Genomic DNA, 25,207 nt, shown 5'->3' with positions numbered 1-25,207 from the left:
GTGGGTACCCTGCGTCACGTCTGGACACGTGGGGACTGGGACTCGGCGCCCCACTTGACCTCTGCACCCCCGGCGCCACTGCATAGACAGTCCTTGGCTTCCTGAGCGTCCACGTAGACGTTGTAATCATCACGGTCCCAGTGACCGTCCTAGCAGCGACAGAAGGTGAGCTGGCCGCCCAAGGCCGCCCCACTGGTGGGCTGCAGAGATGGGACGAGGATCCAGACCTCTGGGGTTCCACATCGCAGATCATCGGGCTTCCTGAAGTGACCAGCCTCTTCTGCCAGGGGAGCAGGTTCTGGGGTTTTTTCAGTCTTCATTTTTTTTTTTTTTAAGAGCATTTTTAGGTTCACAGCAAAATCCAGGAGAAGGTACAGAGATTTCTTGTGTAGCTGTGCCCCGGCCTGTGCACCGCCTCCCAGTCTTCACCCCCCCGCCCAGGTGGTCCATTCATCACAGTGGATGGACCTGCACTGACACGTCACCCCAATCCCCCAAAGCCTGTCGCCTGCCTTAGGTGGGGAGGGTCCCTCCTGCTGTTGTACATTCTGGGGACAATTATGTAATGGCTGTGTGTCCACCACTATAGTATCACACAAAACAATTCTCACTGCCCTAAAAAAATTCATCCCTTCCTCACCCCTTCTCCCCGCAACCCCTGGCAACCACTGATCTTGTCACTGTCTCCAAATTTCTGCCTTTTCCAGAAGGTCAGATAGTTGGAATTACGCGGTATGCAGCCTTTTCAGATTGGCTTCCTTCCCTCAGTAACAGGCATTTAAGCTTCCTCCATGTGTTTTCATGGCTTGACAGCTTGTTTCTTTCTAGTGCTGACTAGTATTCCACTGTCCAGATGCACCACACAGTATCCACTCACCTGCTGGAAGACATCTGGGTTGCTTCCAGGTTTTGGCAGTTATAGAGAAAGCTGCTATAAGCACCACAGTACAGGTGTTCATGTGGACATATGTTTTTCAGAAGCAGATTTTTAAGCGATGGTCCTCGAGATCCCACCTCTGGGTGGTGAGCGAGAGCCTGCACTCGCCTTAGAGATGGTTCTGGCCCTGTGGCCCAGCTCCCCTGGAGAAGGGTTAGCAGGTCTGTGCAAAAGCAGCTGGCCTGTCCCACAGCCTGGAACCTTTGGGTGGAAGCCTGCAGCCCCCAGGCAGGATCTGAGGTAGAACAGTCAAGGATTTCCCACTTCTGATTTGCAAGGCACTGGCCGTGGCTGCCAGCCATGCTTCCCTGAGAGCGATGGAGCTTATTTGTCTACGGTTGTACCCTGCCTGCCTCCCGGAAGCTGGCGGCTTCTCAGAAGCTCAGATGCCGGCTGTGTGAGACGAGGCAGCTAAAGATCTCATAGAAGGGGCCCCTTGATCCCCGGAGACGCTGATCAGCCTGAGCCTCGTCTGGCTGCCCTGGCTCTCTGTTTAGGCGGAAAAATGGAAACGTTGCTTTGCATTGCTTTTGTTTTCTGACCAGGAAGAGCACGCAAGTCCATCTCACGGGATAGACCCCCCCCCCGACCCCCCCCCTCCTCTCTCTACTCCCCAGTTCATGGATTAAACCTCCCTAAGAGGCTGTAGGTAGGATTGTCAATCAATGGGGCCCCTAACGGGCTGCCTCCATGAACTCTGACCCTCAATAGGAGGAGCTGGTTAGCTTGGTCTTTCTTTGTCACCATCTGGGGGTCTTGTTTCAGGTTGGGGGTGGTTCACCTCGGGAACCGGCGGTCCCAGTGGACCTCCATGTGATGCTGTCTGTATTCTGAGCTTTCTTTAGAAACTGTGTGGCCACGCCAAAGCCCGGCCTCCCTCCCGCCCTGCTTTTGTTTCACTTGAACTTGTAGCCACTTGACACCCTATGTGTTTTGCTTATAATATGCCCGGACTCAGTCTTGCTTTTACACACATTTATATTCATAGGAACAGCATCTGCCCACACTGGAAATACCGTGCGCAGTGTGTGTACAGACAGAGCTTTTTCTCAGTCTGTGGGCTGTGCTGATGGGCAGGGGTGGGGCCACACGCCGTGACCTCCCCCAGCCCGCTGTGTTCCCCGACACACGCGGGCACTCTGACAAATGCTGCGGCATGCGAGGAGATGTCACAGTCATCCTGCCAGCCCCCACCAGGGTCTCTGCCCATTATCGGCAACCATCAGTCCAGAGGAATCGTGTCTTTCAAAGGACACCTTTTCTGTTGAGTTGTGTGAAATGCCTACAGAAAAACAGACGGGTCCTAAGCCTACACCTCAGTGGGTTTGCACATCGACCGTGTCCTTATCACTCTGCCCCGGCTCAGGCCAAGAGGATGAGCACTCCTGAGACCCTCCTCGGCCCCCTTCCAGCCACCCCCCTCCCCCAGAGGTGACTGCTGCCCTGTCTTTGGCCAGCGTCTGGACCTTGTGTAAATGGACTCCCGCGGTGCATCCTCTTGTGTTGGTGAAACTCATCACCCTGCTGCACAGACATGTGGTCTTCTGTGCTCACGGCTGTGTCGCTCTGCACGGGGTGAATACGCCTTCATTGCGCTGCTCGCTGTGGATGGGTGCCTGTGAGGTGCTGCTGTGACCCTGCGGGCAGTCCGGCTGGGCGGAGCTGGGAGTGGCGGTCCCGGAATGCAGAAGGTAGAGGAGAGTCGGCTTTCGCAAACGCTGCCAGCTGCTTTCCAAAGGGCTGGGACCTGCCCCTGCTCGCGCCAGCACTGCTGGTCTCCCTCGTCCCGCTGTCACGACGATTCTGTTTGCCCAGTGTTTTTTGTTGTGGTGGTAAAATATGCATGATGTAGAATTGACCGTTTTAGCCATACAGTTCTGTGGCGTCCGTCCAGTCACACGGTCAGGCCCCCATCACCACCATCCTTCTCCAGAACTCTATCTTGCAGAACTGAAAGTCCATACCCATTCAGCAGTAACTCCCACCCCCAGCCACTGGGGGTCTTTCTACTCTCTGTCTCTGCGAATCCGACTACTCTAGATTCCTCATGTAAGTGGCATCATACGGTTTTTGTCTTTTTTGTGACTGTCTTATTTCACTTGGCATAATGTCCTCAAGGTTCATACACATCGCAGCGTGTGTGCTAATTTCTGTCCTTTTTTTGTTGTTTTTTTTTTTGTTTGCTTTTTGGGATTTTCAAGATCTGTTTTTTAAAATTGATTGAAGTATAGTTGATTTACAATGCTGTATTAATTTCTGCAGTACAGTGAAGTGACTCAGTTTCATACACACACACACACACGCACACACGTTCTTTGTCATACTCTTTTCCATTATGTTTATCACAGGATATTGAATACAGTTCCCTGTGAATCTGGTGGACAAATATCTGTTCCCTGTTGGAGTAAGTACTTTCCAGTTGTTTCGGGTATATACCAGAAGTGGAATTGCTGAATCGTACGGTGGTTCTGTGTTTCATTTTTTGAGAAACCGCCAACTGTTTTCCACGGCAGCTGCAGCATTTTCTGTTCCTACCAGCCGTGCCCAAGAGTTCCAATTTCTTCATATCCTCACCAACACTTGTTCATTTTCTGGGTTTAGGTTTTAGTTTGATAGGGGCCATGATGTGTGTGAGGTGCTCATAGCGTCTTTTTTCAAAAAAGCCATTCTGGCAGGTGTGTAGCAATCCTTTGGTGGTTTTAATGTGGTTTCAGAAGCATGAAGGTGTAATGAATTTGTCCGGGTATCTGCCTAGAATGTTGATTATTCTACCGTGGGCTGTGGTAGCTGATGCTGGGCCGGTCATGGTGAGGCTGCTGGCACAGAGCACCGGCGCTCAGTCCTTGTTGAGAGAGCCAGCCACATGCTGGGATTCCGGGGGAGAGAGAAGAATCCTTGAACTGTGGAAACTTCAGAGCCACACTTGTCCCGACAAGTGCGGAACCCCCGCAACCCCCAGTCTGTAGGGTCTCTCATCTCTTTCTTTGCAGGAAAAGACCTGCTCACCTTTGCAGGTTCTTGTCCCAGATCGACTCACACTCCCAGATTCTGTGTCTCACAGAGCGTCGTCGATGGCAGTAACAGAACTACCGGGCATGCCCCCGGTGCAGCCCCCCTCCCGGGGACCCCAAAAGCACAGGCACCCTCCTGAGCAGCATGTGCAAGCCCAGCCTTGCAGCCCTGAACAGACAGGGCCACGTCCGCCTTGCTGCAGCTGGCACAGGGCAGCACCTTCCGGAAATGACAACCGACAGAAGAGCTGCACCAGGCCCTCCGGTGCCCGGCCTGGGCCCGGCTTGTACCCATGGCCCCCGCCCCCTACCCCTGAGGGTGTCTGACCTTTCTGTGTGTTGGGGGCCAGCACCAGCCACACATTTCCTCTTTGCTCCGTTTGCACGTCTAATCAGAGCTTTTCCTTAGGCCACTTGTTCCTGGTGCTGACGGGCACAGCTCCGGAGACTTCAGCAGATCTCGAGTGGGCCCCCGGGCCGGCCTGTGTAGTGTCAGAGCTGGTGTGCAGAACAGGAAACCTAGTGGCACCTCCTGCCTTGCGAACCCAGGGGCCTCTTCCTTCCTCTCTGTCCTCTCTTCCCTTTTCTGCAAGCCGGCGGCTGCTCCAGGAGCGTCTTTGTTACCAGCATCACAGGGCGGAGCAGCGATTCTGGGGATTAGACGAGTTGGGACCCCAGTCCGGGCCCCACTGCTCCCCTGCAGCTGACTTTGCCTCCTGGCACCTTGCAGGCCCATCCGTAAAATGCGAGGAACGGGGCTGTGCACCTCAGTGTGTTGATCGACTGATGCTTGCAAAGAAAGGCCTTTGCACCGTCACATAAAAAGGAGCCCAGCTCCTTCTCTCTCTTAGGCCAAGAGTGGAGTGAACTCCGGGCCTGGAATTCTATTTGAGGACAAAATGTAAGTGAAAGACGATTTCCACATGTGAAGGTCCTGTGCTGACATCACCCGAGAAAGAGAGGAGCGAGAACGGTCCACTCATTTTCTCCCATCCGTGTGTCCATCACCTGTTTATACTCCTCTTGAGTGGTTTAAGTCAGAAACAGCGCCAGGGCCACACCTGCCCCTGTCCCCTGCCCGTCTTTGTTAATAAAATTTTATTGGAATGTGGGCACGGTCATTTGTCTACTATCTGTGCCTGCCTTCACACCTCAGCAGCACTGTTGAGTTGTTAGCACAGAGGCCACGTGACTCACAAAGCCTAAAGGATTTACTGGTTGGCCCTTTGCAGAAAATGTTTCCCCACCTCTGGTTTAGATGGAAGGGCTGGAGTGCCAGTCCTGGCTGCACCAGTAACTGGCACCCTGGCTCGCGTGTGTGCTAAGTCGCTTCGGCCACCTCCGACTCTCTGCGACCCCGTGGACTGTAGCCCACCAGGCTCCTCTGTCCAGGCGAGAATACTGGAGTGGGCTGCTGCGTCCTCCTCCAGGGGATCTTCCCAATTCAGGGGTCGAACCTGGGCCTCCTATGTCTCCTGCATCGGCAGGTGGGTTCTTTACCACTAGCGCCACCTGGGAAGCCTGGCAGCGCAGCTTAGGAAGAGTTATTTCTCTTTTCTAGGCCTCAGTTTTCTTAGCTGTAACATGGGATCACAGTGACGCCCATCTTGTGGGTCCTTCTAAGGAGTCAGTGGGAAGACGACCTGTATGGACACGCAGACGGCCCTTGACCAGGACAGTTACTGCGGATGCAGGCAGGGGTGGCAGGGTCCCTGTCCTCAGGAGCACACTGCCCACAGACAGTGGACGACAGGGCACCGGGGTGGAGGGGACGCAGCCTGGAGGGCCCTAGAGCCAGGTGACCCTGTTTCCAGGCTGTCAGAGGCCACAGCTCTCCCCTGGCCCAGTTGCACCATCAACTAGCACGTCTGCGAGGACACGGCCGCGTGCCCTCCGGTCCCTGCCGACATCTTCCATCCGAGGCAGCAAGCGGAGCAAGGCCTGCGTGACAGCGGCCTCTGATCTGGGAGCTAAATTAACACTCACGTTAACCCCGAAGGCTTAGTTTTAACTCGGCGCTCACTCCAGTCTTGAGCAGATACGCCCTTCCCTCCTGGAGCAGCGTCCGTGGGAGCTCGGCAAGGAGACTGGGCCTGAAGGGAACAGGGACATCCGTTTCTGCCACGTGAGCCACGGAGAAAGTTTCTCGGCAGCCCGGCCACGTCCTCGGCGGCTCTGAGTCCAGCTTGGAGGAGGGTGCTGCCTCCTGCGGGTCTCAGAGGCCTGGGCGAAAGACTCCTGAGAAAACGGAGCTCCATCCCCACCTGATCCCACCCCCGAGACTCAGGAATTATGTTCTCCTTAAGGCGTGGGTACCTGAGAAGAGCAGCCCTTAGAGATGAGCTTGTGTTTACAGCAGACCTCCTGGGAACTCCCCACACACCGATGTTCTTGGACTTAAAGCAGTTTACTCGGTGGCCCAGGAGCAACCCCACTCCTGGGTATTTTCCCAAGTGGGAGCTCTTTTTCCCCTGCCTCGTCCCCCCCCCCCCCCATAAGTGCAGAAATGTTCCCAGAAGCTTCTGACACGGCAGCCACAAACTGGAAACAGACAAGGGTCCGCAGACAGCGGGGGCGCGTGGAGAGGAAGACGGCCCTGCGATCCTGCTGCCCGGCAGCAGCTGCGGGCACACGTGCTGCACAGACAGGATGCCGAGCAAGAGAACACGAGCGCGTGGGCTTTGTGCTTCCAGCTGTGGGAGCCCAGGGACCCACCTCTCGTGACAGATGGAGAAGGGCGGACACTGCCGGGCAGTCCTCCTGGGATGGGGCTCGAGGGAGCCCGCCTCGTGGGGTGTCACAGACGGTCCCTGTCTTGACCTGGGCAGGCTTGACTTAGGCTTATGCAGAAGTAAATGCAGTCAAATATTTGTGCTTATTGTGCTTTGCTGTTTATATGGTCTGCCTTCATTTAAAAAAAAGTGGGAGGGAGAGGGGGAATGTCAGAAATTAGAGGGTTGGGCAGTCAAGGCTGAGCCCTGCTCGGGTCCTGTCGCAGGCCTCCCTGGGAATCCTTGTCCTCCCGCCCTGTCCTGAGACCGGGGTCTGCACACTGCGGGCCCCCAGACCCTCCCTTCGCTCTGCTGGGAGTGCCTGGCGCTGCCCTGCCCACCCGGTCGAAGGTCGCCTCTGGGAAGCCTTCCCCAGTGTTGCAGAGCGTTCCTCCCCCCGGGCCTGCCCTTTGTACCTCACGTCTGCACCCGGGCGCTTATCACCCCGTTCTGTCATTAGCTGTGTGCACCCGTGACACACACCCCTCCCCCACCGCCCTCATCGAGAGGCGCCCTCTGGTCACCTTGGGGCTCCTGGGCCATCGCCTCACGGAACAGGCAGGGGACGTGGCACCGCGGGCCAGACCTGGCCTCTGAGTCAGCGACGTGGCCTTTGTGTTGAGCGGCCATGGCTGCCACAGGCCCCCCTCTAGTGGATGGGGGCGCCAGCCGCTCCCGGTTCCCAGGGGACTCGTGAAGAGTCAGTGTGGAGGCGACTGGGGCGTCTGTGATCCTTGGGACGTTTGCCCACCTGCTGGTTGGCCGTGTGCTGATCTTGCGTTTGGCCCTCGAGAGCCTCACTGGCTGCTCCAATCAAAGATGCCCCAGGGTGGCACGGCACCCCCAGGGCCCCGATTTCCATCTGGCTTCCCATGCCCACGCTGGTGGCCGGGGCTGGAAGGGTCTGAACGTGGAAGTATCAGCCCTCAGCTCTATTATTAAACTTCTTGAGCTGTTTGGCCATAAAAGGGGGCAGCTGCCATGGCTGGACTCGTGATTAATGAGCCCAAAAGGGCCTCCTGACTCTCTGTGGAGCTCAGTCCATGGAGAGCAGCCCTGGCCAGCCCCGGACTCCGGGCCTGCCCTCTCGGCCCAGCCTCTGCTCTGTCGAGGTCTTTGCAGCAGGGACCGCGGGCCGGTGGCTTTTCCTTCTGTCCCACAGATCCCACGGCCCCCTGAGCGACCCTGCCTGGCCCCCAGGGAGGCCTGGGCTACTGCGGGGGTGGTTGATGGGACAGGGCGAGGTGGGTAGGCCCGGGGCAGGCAGCCCGGAGCTCCTAGGGAAGACCCCAGACCAAACATCCGTAACTGATGAAGGCCTGCTTGGCGTTGGTCATCCGGAGCCGGCCAGTGACCTCCTGCACGCCAGAGTGCTCCTCTCTGATCCACCTTTTTGGAGCAATCCATGGTGATGCAGGGCCTTGGAGAATGTTTGTGCAAGAGGCCCTTTTCCTTCTTGTGTCTTAAATCAGCCGGGAGCCTCATCTTTGGGGCCTGCGGAAGTCATGATTCTCACTCGCCTCTACAGAAATCCCCATGGAAACCGGCAGGCAGGCAGCCCTGGGCAGGAGGGAGGGGTTCCCCAGAAAGGCAGAGGGGGGGCGGAGGCTGGTGACATCCTGCCAGCATTAGGGGCCGAGGTCAGAGGCTGTTGGGGGAGGGGGGAGGGGGGCTGTGGTCACCTTGCTCCCTGCCTCACGGGAAACCCGAGAAGGCACAGGGTTTGGAATGTCAGCTTTGAAGGCCTTTGGGGGTCCTTGGGGACCTTGATGATGTCTCTCCAGGGCCTGCTGCCTCCAGCAGGTCCAGGTGCTACGTGATCAGGGAAGAAGCTCATCTCAGAAACAAAAGCTGGAGCGGGGGCGGCGTCGGCGGGGGGGCGGGGAGGTGGCGGCCATGCTCTCTTCCCGGTCTGCCTACACCAGGGCCCCCACCTGGCCCCTCAGTCTCTGAAAGCAAAAGGACAGAGGCACCCCGACTTGTCCCCCAGCTTCCCCAGGAGCGAAGACCCTGCTTGCGGAAGGACCTCCCCCCCAACCCTACCCCACCCCGCAGAAGGACCCCCCGCAGACTTCTGAGCCACCAGCACGCCTTCCCTGCAGTTACACCGCAGGCCCACAGAGCCCAGGTGGGGCCGGAGCAGCGGCCCACAGGACCCAGTCAAGCTGGTGGCCCGGGGTGAAGGCCCCCGGTCTTAGCCAGGGCCCCCCAGCTCTCCTTAATTTCTCCTTAATGAGAGCAGTTTGGCAGCAACATAAAATATGCTCTTACCCTTTGTCCCAGTAATTCCATTTCTGGGAATCCGGCCTAAGGATTCTAAATTCTAATCCTAAACACGGGGCAGAAAAGCGTGCTTCACAGGGACGCCCATTGTGGCACTGTGTATGTTAGCACGGAGCAGGACCACCACGCTGTCTGGTGGGGGGGCGCGGCGTGGCGATGAGACGCGCGGGGTGGAATACTTAACAGCTCCTAAAATGGTAGCTCCGAAGATGGGGTGGACATATGCTGCAGCATTGTGTGGGAAAAGGCAAGTTACAGAACTATATGGACCTTCAAAAAGTGAGGTGTTAAAAAATAACACAGACGGTCTACCAAAGTGCTCGTGAGCGGTCTTGATAACGATTCTGAGAGATTTCGTCCTGTTCATCATCTCCCAAATTACCTTGAACGCTCGTGCGTTGCCTCTTAGTCAGGTTTGAGTCGTAATTTACATTCGGTGAGCTCCACTGTTTGCGCGTGTGCATCTGTTTACTTTGATGAGTGTGTGCGGTCAGTTAACCCCACCACCATTGAGACAGACTGTTTCCATTGCCCCAGAGGTGCCCCCACCCCCCTCCTCCGTGCCCCTCCGTAACCAGTCCCCTCGCCCCCCTGCTGGCCACCGCCGGTCTGAGCCGTCGCTGTAGTTCTTGCGTATTCCAGAATGTCATACAAATGGAGCTGCACGGTATGATAACTCGTAATCTGCTTGATGTTCTCTTAAGAACACCTCTTAGAGCAGGTTTTCACACCCCTCAAGCAGAGAATTTAATTTTTCCTTTCTATCTAACTCAGCCTTCCATGCAGGAATCTCCTCCGCCATAGCCCTGATCATCGTGTTCAGATTACCAGGGAATTATCAGTCCTCTGTAAAATTGTCCTGGCAGCGTGAAAGTACCTGGGATGAAGGAGGTCCTCAGTCCGCGCAGCCTCACACCAGCATCCAGAGAAGGGTGGGGGCTTCCAGTCCCGGCCTGCCCATTCCCCTCACAGACCTCAGGCTCCTGTCCAGGGTCTGTCCACAATGCTGGCAATAGTGTCAGCAGTAGCGGCAGCAGCAGCGGTGCACTTTTCTTAGTGAGCCTTTTATGTCAGGACAGTTTGAGATGCAAAGGAAAGCTGCAGGGACATACAGAGAGTTCCCATATACCCCACACCCCTTTCCCCCAGTTGTGTTTTCGTCTGCCGGGGTCGGGATTGACCTTGCTGTGGGACATGCAGAGTTTCAGTTCCCTGACCAGGGATCGAACCTACGCCCCCTGCATTGAAAGTGCAGAGTCTCAACCACTGGGCCACCAGGAAAATTCTCCACCCCCCCCACCGCCCCGCCCCCCCGCCCCACCAATTGTTAACATCTTACAAAAGCATGAGACATTTGTCACAGCTAATGAACTCATATTGATGTGCTGTTATTGAAGTTCACACTTTGGTTTCCTTAGGTTTCCCCTAATGTTGTCTTTCTGCCCCAGGATCTCATATGGGCCCCCAGTCCATTTAGTCATCATATCTGCATAGACGTGGAGGGGACAGATGCTCAGACTTACCTTGTGTTTGGTGCGCACCGCTCAGGTGTTTTGAGGACTATCACTCAGTTGGGGTTTGTTTGGTGTTTTTTTCTCACGATTAGACTAGAATTATGGCTTTAGGGGAGGAAGATCCTGGAGATAAAAAAGTTTAGTGTTTCTCACAATAGTTTATTTTTATTGAGTTTTTCATTGTGTTCCAGATGCTGTGCTGAGCCGTTAACAGATTGGATCCCCTTTAAATTCTATTTTACCCAATAAATTCTCATTTTACCATTGGCGGAAATGGTATCAAGAGAGGTGCAGTAACTTACACAAAGACCCACAAGTAAGTGGCTCAAACACAGAACTCACTAATTCTCCAAGTTTTGCTTTTTGCCAGTACTACTTCAAACAGCAATACATCTGCTTTTTTAAAAAAAACAGTATGTGTTTATTTATATCTAGTGTTTCCCGAAAATGCTTGTGCTGAAACTTCTAATCAAGGCCACCTTGAGACAGCTGCAGCCGGGTCATGAAAAAAGCAGGCACAGGTGGTCAGCTATCCCCCCCATCATACTAAGTCCCACCTGTCGTGGTCATCTGAAGTGTGTTCCCATGGGCTTGGTGTGGGGGTGGGCGCTGGGCAGCGCGGGGCCTCTCCACGTCTCAGTCTCCAGGAAGCCGTGGTGGGAAATAGAAGCGTCCAGGCTGTCTGCTCACGTGCCCAAGGTGCAATTCCAAACTGGCCGTTCACTTGATAATCAGATCTGCCCCGTGTGCTCACACCCGACTGCTGTGGGATTTTCTAATGGGTTTCTGTATCCGTCGCTGGGTGTGGCCCGGTGATTTTCTAGATGCCAAAGTGACTGCGTCCTAGCCCGCATTCTCTGGCTTCTCTGTGCATCAAGGGGACCGTGGGCTGGGGTTTAGGAACCAGCCAGACCAGGAAAAGGCAGAGATGTGGCTGTGGGCTGTCAAGGAAAGAAAGGCCTTCAGCATATCCAGGCATCCAGGCGCCATTGCTTTCTAAAGGAGAGTTCTTTAATTTATTTTTAATTTTAATTTAATATGTAAAACTAGTAACCACAGCCTCTTCCCAAGCATGTTATGTGTGGATGGGCATTTTTTTACTTAGGAAAGTCTTCCTGCATTTGTTAAGGAGGTATACCCATCACCTCCTAAACATCAGGCACGTGAAACAGAGCAGGTGAAAGTTCCCAGTCGCATTGTGCTGAAAACGCCAGCACGGAGACAGTCAGCGGGAAGCACAAGCCTGTTCACACGAATCCCCGAGGCCCCTGGTGCCGCTGGGCTTCTCAGGACAGGACGTGCGGTCGGGGCTGAGTCATTTATGCAGAATATTGAGAACGTGACAGCGCAGGGCTGTGGAGCAGGGCAGAGGGGCCATGGGGAGCCCACGTGTTTGCCTTTGGGATGCATTGTCAAACCGTCTTGGCTGGACATGGAGGCTGCCTGGGTTGGTGCCAGGGGGTGGGCCATGGGCCGGAGAGAAGGGCCGGGTGAACTTGGCTCCCCACCCCCGCCGCGGTCTCAGCGGCCTCTTGGCTCATCTGGCCCCGAGGAGGCGGCTCCAGGCTGTTCCTGTTTCCGCCTGCTCAGTCCATGCAGCAGAGTCCAGGGACGCTGGGAGAGCACCCCGCAGCCCTGCCCCTCCCGCCCGTGGGCACCCGTTCCCGGAACCCCGCCGGGCCTTCCCGTGCCTCCAGACGCAGCCTGCCCACCTCTCCACGGCCTTTCTCGCCTGCCCTACCTCACTCCTCCCCGCGCGAGCGCCCCCGGCCCTCTGCACTGGCCGTGGCCGGGCCGAGATGCGCTTTCCCTCCCTCGCTCCTCTGTGCCCGGCTCTCTCGCTCCCGACACTGCGGCGGTCCTGGCTTCCGGCGCAGCACTCGCCACACTCCCATCGCTGGGTGTTTGTGTCCGTCTGTCTGTTGTCTCTCTGCCCCGCCGGGCTTCTGTCTTGTTCACTGCTAGATCCCACAACAGCCAGCCCGCAGGGCCGGGAAGGTAACAGGTGCTCAGTTAAGTGTCTGTTAGGTGACTGACGGAGTGAGTGAATGAATGAATTGATCCATCAGTCCCCCTGACTACCTGAGCGTGGGAGCTGATCAGGGAAATTTGAGGCAGCTTAAGCCTTCAACTCTTTTCTGCTCCTAAACCACCATCACCACGATATCTCAGCTTTGGCAGACAGGAATTGAAAATAAACAACTTGGTGGGCAGAAACCAACACAATACTATAAAGCAATTATACTTCAATTAAAAAATTAAAGAAAAAGCCTCATGGAGGTCCCCAGTCCTTCGGGTGAAATTCTCTTGCTGGGCCCCAGATTTTACATTGCTTGTGTCAGAGCTTACTGATCAGGTTGGAGATCCCTGAGCCAGCGGCCAGGCGGCCTTGGGCCAGTCAGGTCCTGAGTCGCGGCATCCTCATCTGTGCAGCGGGGACAGCCCGGCACCTGCTCTGGGCACGGTCATAAGAGTCAAAGGTGCTAGCTCCTGCCGCATGCTCGGGGAGGCTCGGCCTGTGTCAGACTGTCGGGGGTGTTAGCTGTCCCCCTTCCCAGCTGGGCCATGCTCGCCTCCGACACTGCGGAAGTCTGGCTTCCCGGGCCCCGAGTGCCAAGGACGCGGCCTCTGGGTGCCTGGCACCTCCTCTCCGTGACAGAGGAGCTCACTCAGCCGTGAGCGATGGTGAATTTCGCTCGCCCCACCCTCCCCCCGGCACTGAGCCGTGATAACCCTCACCAGTCTCCCCCTTTTAACACAAGTCACTGGGTCCTTGCTGTGCGCCGGACCCTGGAGGCAGAGCGGGGACCCAGACAGACGTGGCATGACCTCACGGAGCCACGGCCTGGGGGAGGCAGATGGCAAACAGACGGCCCACACGGGTCACAGGGGTTGAGACGGATGTAGTAAGCATGCGGGGCCCGAGGAGGGGGGCAGCCAGGTGGGTTTCGGGGTCTGGAGAGGGCAAGAGGAGATGCCAGGGTGGGGGGTGACCCCCGCCTTTTGGGGACACGGCGCAGGCCAAGTGCCATCCGCAGACCAGTGTTGGGGTGCAGAGAGAGGTGGGGTGGGGCTGGAGTGGGCACGAGGTCAGACGCGGGGAGCTCGGGCGTGGAGTTCGTGGTTGGGTCACCCGGAGCCCCTGACAGATGCAAGCAGGGGCGTGGAGGGATCGAGTTTGCCGACTCAGAACGCGGCCCTGAGTGCCAAGCGGGAACATATGTCTGCAGGGGAGACAGGAGGGGAGTCCGGAGGGCAGGGGGCTGTGACCGCTTCCTGGGCAGGGGAGGGTGGTGGCTGGGACACGGTGAGGGGTGGAGCGGTCCCGGCTCCGGCCACGCTCGGCCCCGCCGACACTGGGAGGAGCAGTGCCCAGGCCTCGCACACCTCCCAACACACGTGGGTGGGTGTCCGCCACGGCCCCTCCCCTCCAGCTGAACGCCGCCGGCCAGGAAAGACGAGCTCCTTCGGTCTCCAAAGTTGCCAGGCGTCTGTACCAGCTCAGCGTGCTCATTGCTAAAGCGAGAATGTTTTCCAAGGCAGTTATTGTGCCTGATCTCATAACCAATGTATGTCTTTTCTGTTTTTTTTTTGCTGCAGCCAACTGGGTACATGGAAAACTCCGTCTCCTACAGCGCCATTGAAGACGTTCAGCTGCTGTCCTGGGAGAACGCCCCGAAGTACTGTTTACAGCTCACAATTCCTGGGGGAACTGTCCTGCTGCAGGTAGGACGCGTAAACATGAACGTGCACTTTTGGCTCCGTCCCTGCTCGGCACCCTCCTCCTCCCCCTCGGAGACGGCAGCTGTCCAGAGCAAAGACTGACTTGCAGTGGTTTTTTTTCCTCCGAGTACAGGAAAGGTGTAAATCGGGGCTCACTGAGGGAGCAGAAGAGGGAGTGTGCACAGACTGGGCTCCCGCCGAGGAGCTTCCCACGTTGTGTTTTGGTTTCTCCAGTTTCCTGGTCTCCCATTTTACAGATGAGGAAACCGAGGCACAGAGACACGGGCTTTATAAGGCTGTGAACACCAAGCAAGCGACAGATGTGCTACCTTCTGTTGTACCGCGAGTGAGGAGGTGTACACTTTTCATTAATCTTTTTCTGTTGAGGCCCTGATGGAAGTAGGAGCCCTCTCCTTGGGAAACAGTGCACGTTTTGTGTGTATTGGTCAGGGGCTGTTGGTTGGAAATGATGCAGATGTTGTTCAAATGATCTGAAGCAGGAAGAGAATTTGATGCTGTACCTGGGCAGTCCGAGAGTGGACTTTAGGCACAGCTGGGCCCAGGAGTCAGATGCACTAGTGAATGTCTGATCTCCGTCTCCTGGCTTTGCTTCTGTGTGCTGGCTTCGCTGTCAGGCAGAGGCTCCCCATGTGATGGGAAAGACGGACATCTGGCAGCCTCAGGCTGCATTCTTGGAGTCTGTAATCCTTAAAAAATGTGAAAGCCCACTTTCCTTTCAGTATTTTCCTATCAAGTCCCCTGGAGGATTCTGATTGGCTGGCTGTAATCTGATTCACCCCCCGGGGGGACACCTACTCTGTGTTGCACGCCCACCTTTAGCACAGGCAACCGTGTACTCTGACAGCCCTGCCAGGACCTCGTGGGTGGGGAGAGGCGGGTCCGCCAAGGAAGGAACTGAGGCAAAGCTAATGACACGGCTGCTGCAGTCCGTACACGTGGCACGCTCTGTCATTTCAGGGGGTCCCTGCCCCCGTGACTCAAGGGGGGTCTTCTCAGCCCCCTCCTGTCGGCTTTCAATGGGCTGCCACTGTCGCTTTCCCTTGGGTTTCCAACAGGGACTCAAGTCAGGACTGCTCGTCCAGAGGGAATGGACTCATCTCCTGGAGGACGGTCTTCCTTTGCTTCTCTTTCAGGAACGTTTTCTTTCTAATTCTGTCTCTCCTGGGAGACTGCTCTGAGCCCAGAGAGATGCTCCCTAAAACTTGTTTCAAGAGTGGCCACCAGGTTATTCAACGATGCTGGAGCCGAGAGGCACACAGTTTGGCCTCTGAGGAATGTCGAGTGCCGGAAGCTGAGCATAACAGCTCAGGATCCTGCAGGAAGACTCCAGCCGTTACCGTCATCCCTCAGAGGACACTGCCGTCTGCCTTCTTCCTAAATCTCTCACACCCTGCAGGTTTTCTCATAGCTGCCCTCCCCTTTTTCCTCCTAACTTCCAGCCGGCAGCGCTTTCCTTTCTATCCTTCCCGCCCCTCTGTGATGGTTGCACCTTCTGTGAAGGGAGTGGTCAGCTCTGGCCCCTTGGCGCTGGGGGGGAGCAGTGATGGGAGACTGGGGGCGAGGAGGGCAATACTCGGGGTCCATAGAAAGCGGAGAGGGAGGGGCTGAGAAGATCCCCTTGGAATCACAGAGCCGCGAGCCTGCTATGCCCTGTGCGGGTCGGGGCGGGGGGGAGGTGAGTCAGGCCCCTGGGGAGACGGAGCCACAAACAAACCCCCCAGAGGGAGCAGCTGAAACAGAGGCCTGTCCCCGAGGGCTGGGGACTCGCTGTCACCCTGGAGGCCCCAGGGAAGGCCCCCCATGGGTGGTGATGCTACAGCTGGGTGTGGAGGGGTGAGTAGGAGTGTGCCAGGATGGGATGCCCATGGTGGGCAGAGGGAGGACGGGGTGTGAAGCCTGAGAGTGTGGGTGTGGGGGTCCCTGCCGCGGACAGGAGGGGGTGGTGGTGCAGGCCCTAAACATGAGCCCAGAATTGTCGGGTTGCAGGCAGCCAGGCCCCACAGGTCATGTCAATCGAGCGAGGGAGCCATAGTGCTGTTCTGAGGGCCGCAGGCTGCCGCCGAGAGCTTCCGAGAGGTGGGGGGCAGTCGAGGGACTGGTCTGCTGGCCGAGCATACGGGGCATCCGTGAGACCCCCAGGCGGGCGGGCCCGAGAGGAGCCTTGTAATTGCCCTGTCCCTGGCAGGGGCATCTCCCAGTGCTCTGGGGCTAGAGCGGGCAGCGTCCTCCAAGGAGGGACCCGCAGACAGGGGCAGGGCGCTTGGAGGATGTGGGGTGCCGGGCGTTGCCCGAGTGTCCCTTTGATCCCGCGGGGGCCTCCCATTTGCGCTCCCCGGGCCTGGCTGACTGCGGGCAGGTGGGCTGAGGCGGCGGCCAGATGGGTGCAGCCCCGCCGTCCCCAGGGTCCCTCCCAGCTTGCTTCCCCCGTCATCCCCTCCTTCTCACCCTCCTGTGGTTCACGGGCAGTGAGCTGCCGCCTGGCTGTATAAGCAGTCTCGAGGCGCCGTGGGGCTGGGCTGAGGTCTGCGGGCCCGCGCGGTGATGGGGCGGCCCCCGAGGTGGCAGGCCGGGCGCCCGGCACCAGCTCTCCTGCTGGTCGGCGGGATCCCCTGCCGGGGGGCTTGTCCAGAGTCACAGGACGGGCCCAGAGCAGGGGTGTGACGGCAGTCCCCGCGTCCTGGCAGGAGTGGGGGGTGGGGGTCGAGCACGGCAGCAAGGGGCGCCGGGGGTCAAGGCCACGCTGCACCCGGGTGCCGCCACAAGCCATTTTGCCCCCATAGTGGCCTCCAGACGCACAGGGTCATCTGTGCTTAAGTCCAAGGTAATGAATCAAGAGGGCAGCTCCTCTGTCCTCCAGGCCTCGCTCTGGGTGCTCAGGACGTCCGGTGCCAGTGACTCAGTCCTGCAAACGGCTCCCATCTGCACACGGGGCTGAGACCCCAGGACTTCTCATCCCGACCCCTGCTGCCCCCGCAGGAACAGCCTCAGTGCGGGTGGCCTGCAGGCCCCCAGCGCCCCTGCCTTCCGCGTAGGAGTCCATCCTGCGGCGGGGCGATGTCTGGGGGTCCCTTGATGCACCTCACTCTCTGCTTCCCCCCCTGGGGTCTTTCTCCAGGACTGCCTCTCCCCCTGGCCCTTCTCTCTGCGTCCTGACCTAAGTCTCTCTTCTGCTCTCTGTTTTTTTCCCTCTCCGCTCCCTACCCCTCATCCTTACGTAGCTGCTTTGTGAGAATTTGAGCCAGTGCCTCACTCAGACCCCCTGGGAACTGACCTGAGTTCAGGGAAGGTTCAGGAATGCTCGCAGGGGACTTCCCTGGTGGTCCAGTGGCGAAGACTCCAGGCCCCCTAGGCAGGGGGACCGGCTTCCATCCCTCGTCTGAGAACTGGATCCTACATGCCATGGACTGAAGACCCCGCGTGCTGAAACTAAAAAAAAAAACCAAAAAGAGATCTTGCATGCTGTAACTAAGGCCTGGCGCAGCCAAATAAATGAATATTAAAAAGCAAAGGACAAGTGCTCTCAGGGAGATGGTCCTCCTGCCCTGCTCAGAGACACCGCGCAACATGCCTGCAAGTCCAGTCGGCAGACAAAGGCGCCAGCCCTCCAGCCTGGGTCTGACCGGCATATTTGTGGTTGTTTTGTGTGTTTCAGCGTGAGCTCCCTAATGGCATGTTATTAGAGTCCCCGGGTGCAGAAAGGACCTATTTATCTTCTTTCTTCTCCTAATGCTCTGTCTGCTGGCATTTCATCGTGAGGGGTAACTCCACAAGCCCATGAACAGTGCCGGGCAGGGGTGTGGGGCGTGCTCCTTGCCGGCCCGTGGAGTCGCGGAGCAGAGATGAGGACCTGGATCATCTCCCAGGGATCTCTGCCTCCTCAGTGGCTGTCCGGTCACTGATGAGAAAGCGGACAGAGCCCACTGCTCAGACAGCAAGGTTTCAGGCGAGACCAGGAGCAAGGGGACCCCCCCCGCCCCCGCCCCTGCCAGCTCCACTTTCTCAGGAGTGCTGCTGCTTTCTGGAACAGTTTCTAGACCGGCTCATCTCAGTGATGTTCTCGAAAGCCCCCGGGGAGGCCAGGCCACTGTTTACCCCAGATGCTGGCAGCTGAGGCAGGACAGGGCGGGCACCCTCCTTACTGGAAGCCGGAGAGAGAGACCTTTTCCGGCGGCACAGCACGTGCTGTTTTTTCCCCTAAGAAGTGGGGCGGGGAGGGCGAACCTGGGAACGGTCACCCGCCGTGCACCCTTGGCTGTTTTTCTCACCTCTCCAGACAATACAACAATGAGAGGGAACTTGGCAACTTTCAAAGAGGAAATTAGGCAGAATTTGCCTGGAACGAGGCCCTTGCAGGATTCGAAAGATTTATCGCCAGGAGAGGCTGGCGCCCGCCAGAGCCTGCTTCCAGGGCCTCTTTCCCAGGCTGGGCCCCACTCCACTCAGGACGCAGAGATGCGCCCTGGGTCCCCCGTGGTGGGGCTGGGAGCCGTCGTCCGGGCTGGGGGCCGTCGTCCAGGCTTGGCCCTCCCCACGGCAGCGTGGGGACTCTGTCCACTCTGAGCGCGCTGCCTTCCCCCGGACGGCGCCTTGAGATGCCCGCCCCGGGATTCCGGACGTCCCCGCACGGCCTCTGTCCTCCAAAACTCGACCAGCCGGAGGAAGGAGTTGGGGGGGCCTGCTCTTGGCGTGGCCTCCCTGTCTCCAGCATCGAGATGGGGGTTGCAACTGCGAGGGTGTCACAGAAGTTGCCTCCTCTTTCCTGGAGCAAACTTCTGGCCCACCCTTTTGTTTGCAGGGTGGGGGCCTTGCCCTGACCAGAGCCTCTCCCTTCATCAGCGTGGCGCCTGCAGGTTCCCAGGGGCCCAGCAGTACAGAGAGCAGGTAGTGGGGTCACACCTGCTGCCAAAAGGCAGAGTACCTTGACTGTGGTGGTTAACACAGCACAGGTTTGAGAATTCCCTGCTGAAGCGGGGGTTAAGACTTGGCTTTCCCTGCTCTGGGCCCGGGTTTAATCCCTGGTCAGGGAACTGAGCTTCTACAAAAAAAAAAGAGGCCAGCACAGATTTGTATCTTGACCATTCTGGGGATCTGAATTCAACATGTGTCCCACTGGGCTAAACTCCCAAGTGTGGGTTCATCTGAAGCCCTAGGGAGGAATCCATCTCTAGCTTCTCAAGGCCGCCTGCATCCCTGGGCTCATGGCCACGTCATTCCAAGCTCTGTTTACATCTCTGACTCTCTGACCTCCTGTTTGCCTCTTATATAGACTCTCATAACTCACCCAGAGGGGCCAGAGTAATCTCCCCACGTCAGGGTCCTTGACTTGATCCACGAAGTCCCTTTGCAACAAGGTACCACATTCCAACCAGTCCATCCTAAAGGAGATCAGGCCTGGGTGTTCATTGGAAGGACTGATGTTGAAGCTGAAGCTGAAATACTTTGGCCACCTGTTGCAAAGAACTGACTCATTGGAAAAGACCCTGATGCTGGGAAGATTGAGGACAGGAGAAGAAGGGGACGACAGAGGATGAGATGGTTGGATGGCATCACCGACTCAAAGGATATGAGTTTGAGTAAACCCCAGGAGTTGGTGATGGAAAGGGAAACCTGGCGTGCTGCAGGCCATGGGGTCGCAGAGAGTTGGACATGACTGAGCGTCTGAACTGAACACATTCCTGGGAGTTAGGACGTCGACAGTCTCTGGAGGCCCCTCGTTTGACACGCCACACCTCCCCTGTCCCCGATCACCTCGGTGTGTTGAAAAGCAGAGAAATGTTTGTGGGTCTGAATCATGTTGGAGTGGCTCATTCCTGCCTGTCCCAGCTCCCGAGAGCCACCAGGATCGTGCCTTAGCACTGGTTCAGGGACATGCCCTGGGAGCCTGGAATCAGCCAAGGGGCGTCCGTGTGGACGTCTGCGCCCACCGTGATTGGGGCTGTTCGTCCAGGGGCGCCTGCTGTTAGACGTTTATCAGCACAGCGCTGGCCGTGGCCGCCCCGCCCTGATCCCTGCTGTTGGCACACACGGGGCGCCGTGCTCAGTGGGCGTCTTCCACGGACGGTCTCATCGTTGGGGTCTTGCCCCGCTCTTCCTGAGTGTGGGCTGCTTTTGGTCACCCTGAAGTCCACAATCTGTCCTGAGACCACAGCTCGGTCAGCACCAGCAGGTGACCCCCCACGGGCCCTCCGCGGGGGCTGCTGGGCCTGCCCCGCACCAGTCAGGTGTCGCAGGCTTTGGGTCCTCAGGGGGCCTGAACCCGGGGCTTCTGGAGACTCAGCTACCGCAGAGGTTCCTGCGTCCCACGCACGTGCCCTCCAGCCTACTCCCCCGACTCAGAGCAGAAGCACACACTCACGTTGCCTCACGGTGCTGGTGTGGAGCTGCTTGGGGTGTCAAGTGCATCTCCGAGCTTGCCCGCGGAAGCCCGATTCCCAGCTCCACGGGCCACTGCACTGGTTCATTTTCTGCAGCTCAGAGACTTCCCCAAACTCTGGCCTGGGCGAGCGGCTGGGGTTTCATCTGTGGTTTGCCAGGGATCAGGAGAGGTCATCTGTAAGAGCTGAATCCTCTAGAATGAGGGTGACCCCAGGATGCACATGGTGGGTGCATTTGTGTCTGTGTGTGTGTGTGTGTCTCTGTGTGTGTGTGTGTGTCTGTGTTTGTGTGTGGCCCAGGAAGAGAAGGCAGGCATTCCTGCCTGGAGAGAGGCTCTGGTCTTTGTCAGAGTCCCTTGCCCATCAGGGTTGTGGCCACTCAGAACAGCGGGCTGGGGCTCAGGCAGGGGACGGGCGCTACATTTCTGCCTCGGGGGTGGCCAGTGGCAGACATGAGATGCCGTCACACTGCGGTTTCACCATGAGTCAGACCGCTAGGTCCAGGCACTGGCCCCCCTCCCCTGCTGCCTGTGAGCCCCTGGGGGATGAGTTCAATCTCTTGAGCCTCAGTTTCCTCGTCTGCACCGCAGCTGGCAGTGCCCACTCCCCAGGGTTGACCTAAGGAGAGGATGAGTTCATCCAGGCGTAGGGCCTAGCGTCCAGCGCCCGGCAGACCCACCGTGAATACTGCACTTGTCATCAGCAGACATGCTGGAATTGGGAGTGAGAACCATCCGACACCGAGTGGCCCGGAGGCTCGGAGCTGGCGTGGTGTCGGTCTTGAAAGGCCGAGCTCCCCGAACGGGGATGTGTAACATCTACTAGTTCTGCCTGAGGCCAAGGCCGCCTGGTCTCTACCGTGGCTGTCTGCAGTTGGCAGGGGGTGCGGTGGTTAAACCCACAGACTTGGAAGCCAGACTGCGGGTTTAAATGCGGTCAGTTGACGTGAGTGTTCAGGGTCTCAGTTTTTCCCTTGGTGAAACAGAGCATTGCCCACCTCGGAGGACAGATTACATGGATGGCAAATGCTTGGCGCCTGGAGCACCCAGGCAGCTCATCCCCATCACCCTCTCACCCCGTGCCTCTTCCCCACTCTTCCTGGCCCCTTCTCTGATCCTGAAGATGCTGAGATTCGTGTGCAGTTGAAGCTCTTGCAGCCACCAGTGTCTGCCCAGCAGAATAAGCGCTAGGCGAGAGCAGTGTCTTATTTCAGATGAGTCCACCAGGTGACCGCTTCCAGTTTGGTTTTACACACGAGGGGTTCAGCCTGGTGCGGGACCTCATGCTGGCCCGTAAAATGCTCTGAGATGCTGCAGGCTGGTGACTGACCCGCGCTGTCCTGTTCTCGTTGCAGGCCGCCAACAGCTACCTGCGAGACCAATGGTTCCATTCTCTGCAGTGGAAGGTAAGTCCTGGCTCGTTGCTCGTTTGAGGTGCTGCTTGGTCACCCAGAGGCTGGAGAGCAGGGGTCTCTCACCTCCTGGGCGCTTTGCCCCGTTGTCTGAAAGCCCCTACCTCCCTCTTGGATGGTTGATACTTTGCCCCCTTGTGATGCCCAAGCTGCGTCCCTGCCCAGTTGGCCCCTGACTTTGCCTGGGAACCCTGCGGCGTGCCGGCTTCTGGAAGGATCGGAGACCCGCTTGCTCTCAGAACAGGAGCTCACCTGAGCGGCTCCGGGGGGCAGGACTTGAGGGAGTCCAGGTGATAAGTTGAAAGTGACTTTCGAAGTTGGCAGCAGAGGAAAATTTATCAGAGATGCAGAAGTCCAGCTGTATTTCCGCAGGCTTCCCTTCCTTTCCGCTCTGTGGTTCTTTGGCCTGATTTTCGGGTTCTAGCTCTGTGTGGGATGGTCCCCAGCTCTCTAGCACAAATGCTGAATTAGTCCCTGACTGGTCGTGTTCAAGACCCAGGGGCCAGATCTGTGCGAAGTGTCCCCGCTGCCCCGGAGAGTCCACATTCTGCTCTGTGGCTCAGGACCACACCCTGCCTCCTGTCCCTCACCTCCTGACCTTTTAGTTAAGAACAAGCACAGGAGGCCTTGCAGAGCCAGCAGGACATGGCTAGGATGACCGGTGTGCATCCGAGCCGGCACCTTTGCGGTAAGCTGTAGTGCGGTGGGGCTGGGCGGCTGGCCCTGGGCGGGGTGTGAGGCCGTGTGTCGTATGGGGAGGACCAGGGGACACTCAGCATTCTTCTCACGCCTTTGGAGGGGCTCCCGTCGCAGCTGGGCAGAGGACAGAAGCTCAGCCCTGGAAACTGACATTCCAGGTCCCCAGACGGCCACCCCTCCTCCCCTCCTGACAGCGGCAGGCCTCTCGCTTGTGCCTGGGTGGCCGTCTTCGAGGCTGAGACTGAGTCTCCAAGCTGGGGCTGCACAAGGAAGGGACTGGCGTTTACCGGGCTCCTGCCTCATCGTGACTCTTTGACCCTTGTCAGGCTGCTCGTTATCATTGCTCCCATTTTCTCCGTGGGGAAGCCAAGGCCAGACCCGAGCCCAGCTCCTGCAGCCGGTAAGGGCCCGGGGCCAGGTTCAGACCCAGGCCTCGCCCATCCTGGGGCTTCCTGAATGTGGGCGGAAGGCCCTGGGAGGCACGCGTTTGTGGCGCCGGCAGGTGCTGCTCAGACCTTGATTTCTGCAGGGACATCCTCTCTGAGGCCTGATCTCTGCAGCCAGGTGTCCCGGGACAGGCAGGGAGGGTCTGCCTCAGGACCTGCCAGCGGGCCTGGGAGGTGAAGGCCAGACCAGCCACCAGAGAGGAGTACGGGCGGCATGATGTGGTCCCTGCGAGAAGGGGCCGCCCCACGGCCGGGGACGGCGGCGGCTACCCGCCCAGAGCTTTCCTCCTCTCCTCCTCCCGCGTGTGTCTCCCTCGTGAGTCCTCAGTGAGTGAGCACCTTGCTTTCTCTCGGCGCAGGATGGAGACTTACTACCCACCTGACAGGCTGGGGAGACGTCTCTGAACGGGTGGCAAGGCCAGTGTCAAGGAGGAGGTGGTCTTGAGTGGACTCCACTCTGCTTGCCGCCTTGCCCTGGTCCACACTGTCTCCAGCCGCTTTCTGGAATCTCAGGGAACTCCTGAAAGGCAGGACTGGTGACATGTGTGAATACTACGCAGCTACAAGCGATGACTAAGATGGTAGGCATGGAAAGTGGAGCTTCGGGAGACTGTGACAGCCAGAAGGGTGATTTAAAGCTGACAAGAAATGTACGAATTCAGGCACAAGGATTGCATGTGGGGTTCAGACAGTTGATTGAGCAAGTACCGAAATGGGGAACCCTGAGCTTCTAGCACTTCTCATCAAGACCTAGATGTCTGCTCAATTTCGGCAGTGGTTGGTTTGTTGATGGTTGTTAAATCACTTAAATTTTATTTGTTATTTTTCCATAGCATCATTTTATTTATTTGTTTGCTGGGTCCTTGCTGGTTATCCCTCTTAAATATAGCAGTATGTAGATGTCCATGCCAAAAAAACAAAAGCAAGCACACTCAGGTCAGAGCATCACGGAATCAGCAAGCGCCCAGCAGTGAGCGGCCCTTTTGCCAGGTGATGGATGGTGACCTGTGTTCTCACCGTTGAAGCACTTTTTGTCGTAGGCTTAGGAGCGTGTAGGGCTTCCCTGGTGGCTCAGATGGTAAAGAATCTGCCTGCAGTGCAGGAGACCAGGGTTTGATCCCGGGTTGGGAAGATCCCCTGGAGGAGGGCATGGCAACCCAATCCAGTAGTCTTGCCTGTAGAATCCCATGGACAGAGGAGCCTGGTGGGCTTCAGTCCAGGGGGTTGCACAGAGTTGGACACGACTAAGCACAGCACAGATGAAATGCTCGTAATTTTTCCCTTTTGACACCCCCGCCCCCCAATAATTCAGGTATGCTGCCACCAGGTGGCAGTGATCTCTCAGCATCAGCAGCCTGGTTTCATTCCTGTGACTCTTTGCCACTCAAAATTTGATGAGATGGAAGGGAGGCACTCTCCCCTTCCTTATAAAACGGCAAGGAGACACAGGTGTTTCTGAGGTACTGCTGGCTGGTGAAATGAGCCAGGAGACCTGGGGTTTGAATCCCGGCTCTGTAGCCGATCCATCTCACGGTTTGCACAGCTTCCAGCCGGAGTTCATTCAGTCAGACGCAGTTGCTAAGTACCTGCCAGCACATGGTGTGTCTGCACTTTGCTGTTCTTTATTCAGCACATGTCAGTGCTCAGAGGTCCAGCAACTTGTGCATAGTCACACTCAGATTTCAGTATGGATCCAGGGGCTGCCCCGCATCCTGCCCGATCCACCCACACCCGATCCCAAGCTTCAGCCTCTCGGCCCAACTCGGGATGTGTCCTGGTTCTCCTGCCTGATACCGCCACCCTCTCCTCCGTATTTACCACTGACCGTTTGGGATTTTTCTTTTCTTTCGTTTGCTTTTCTCTACCTTTAACTTAAAATCAATAGAACATCAAAATTAAGGACATTCGAAATCCCACAGCCTCGGCTTGAGTTTTTAAATTCTCTAAATGTTGTATTTCTCATTTTTCCCCTACACACAGTGCATGTGCGTGTTGTGGCTGCAGGACAACATAGGGA

General features: G+C 57.3%; 1 protein-coding gene and 1 long non-coding RNA gene across 2 annotated transcripts in view; one reads left to right on the top strand and one right to left on the bottom strand.

Moving 5' to 3' along the window:
- Positions 1-25,207, top strand: part of CMIP (c-Maf inducing protein) — a 203,059-nt gene that overhangs the window by 114,166 nt on the left and 63,686 nt on the right. The window contains exons 2-3 of the mRNA XM_020903714.2: positions 14,117-14,242; positions 21,989-22,039. Of these exons, the coding sequence (XP_020759373.1) occupies positions 14,117-14,242; positions 21,989-22,039 (177 nt within the window). The remainder of the gene's footprint in view (positions 1-14,116; positions 14,243-21,988; positions 22,040-25,207) is intronic.
- Positions 1,898-4,674, bottom strand: LOC139029952 (uncharacterized). The gene is made up of 2 exons (XR_011482292.1): positions 4,277-4,674; positions 1,898-3,803 (listed from the first exon to the last, which is right to left on the bottom strand). It is a non-coding gene; the product is annotated as an uncharacterized lncRNA (long non-coding RNA).

This window comes from Odocoileus virginianus, chromosome 20 (assembly GCF_023699985.2).
Source record: "Odocoileus virginianus isolate 20LAN1187 ecotype Illinois chromosome 20, Ovbor_1.2, whole genome shotgun sequence".
In the NCBI taxonomy this organism is placed as follows: domain Eukaryota; kingdom Metazoa; phylum Chordata; class Mammalia; order Artiodactyla; family Cervidae; genus Odocoileus; species Odocoileus virginianus.
This window is presented reverse-complemented; position numbering and strand designations above follow the sequence as displayed.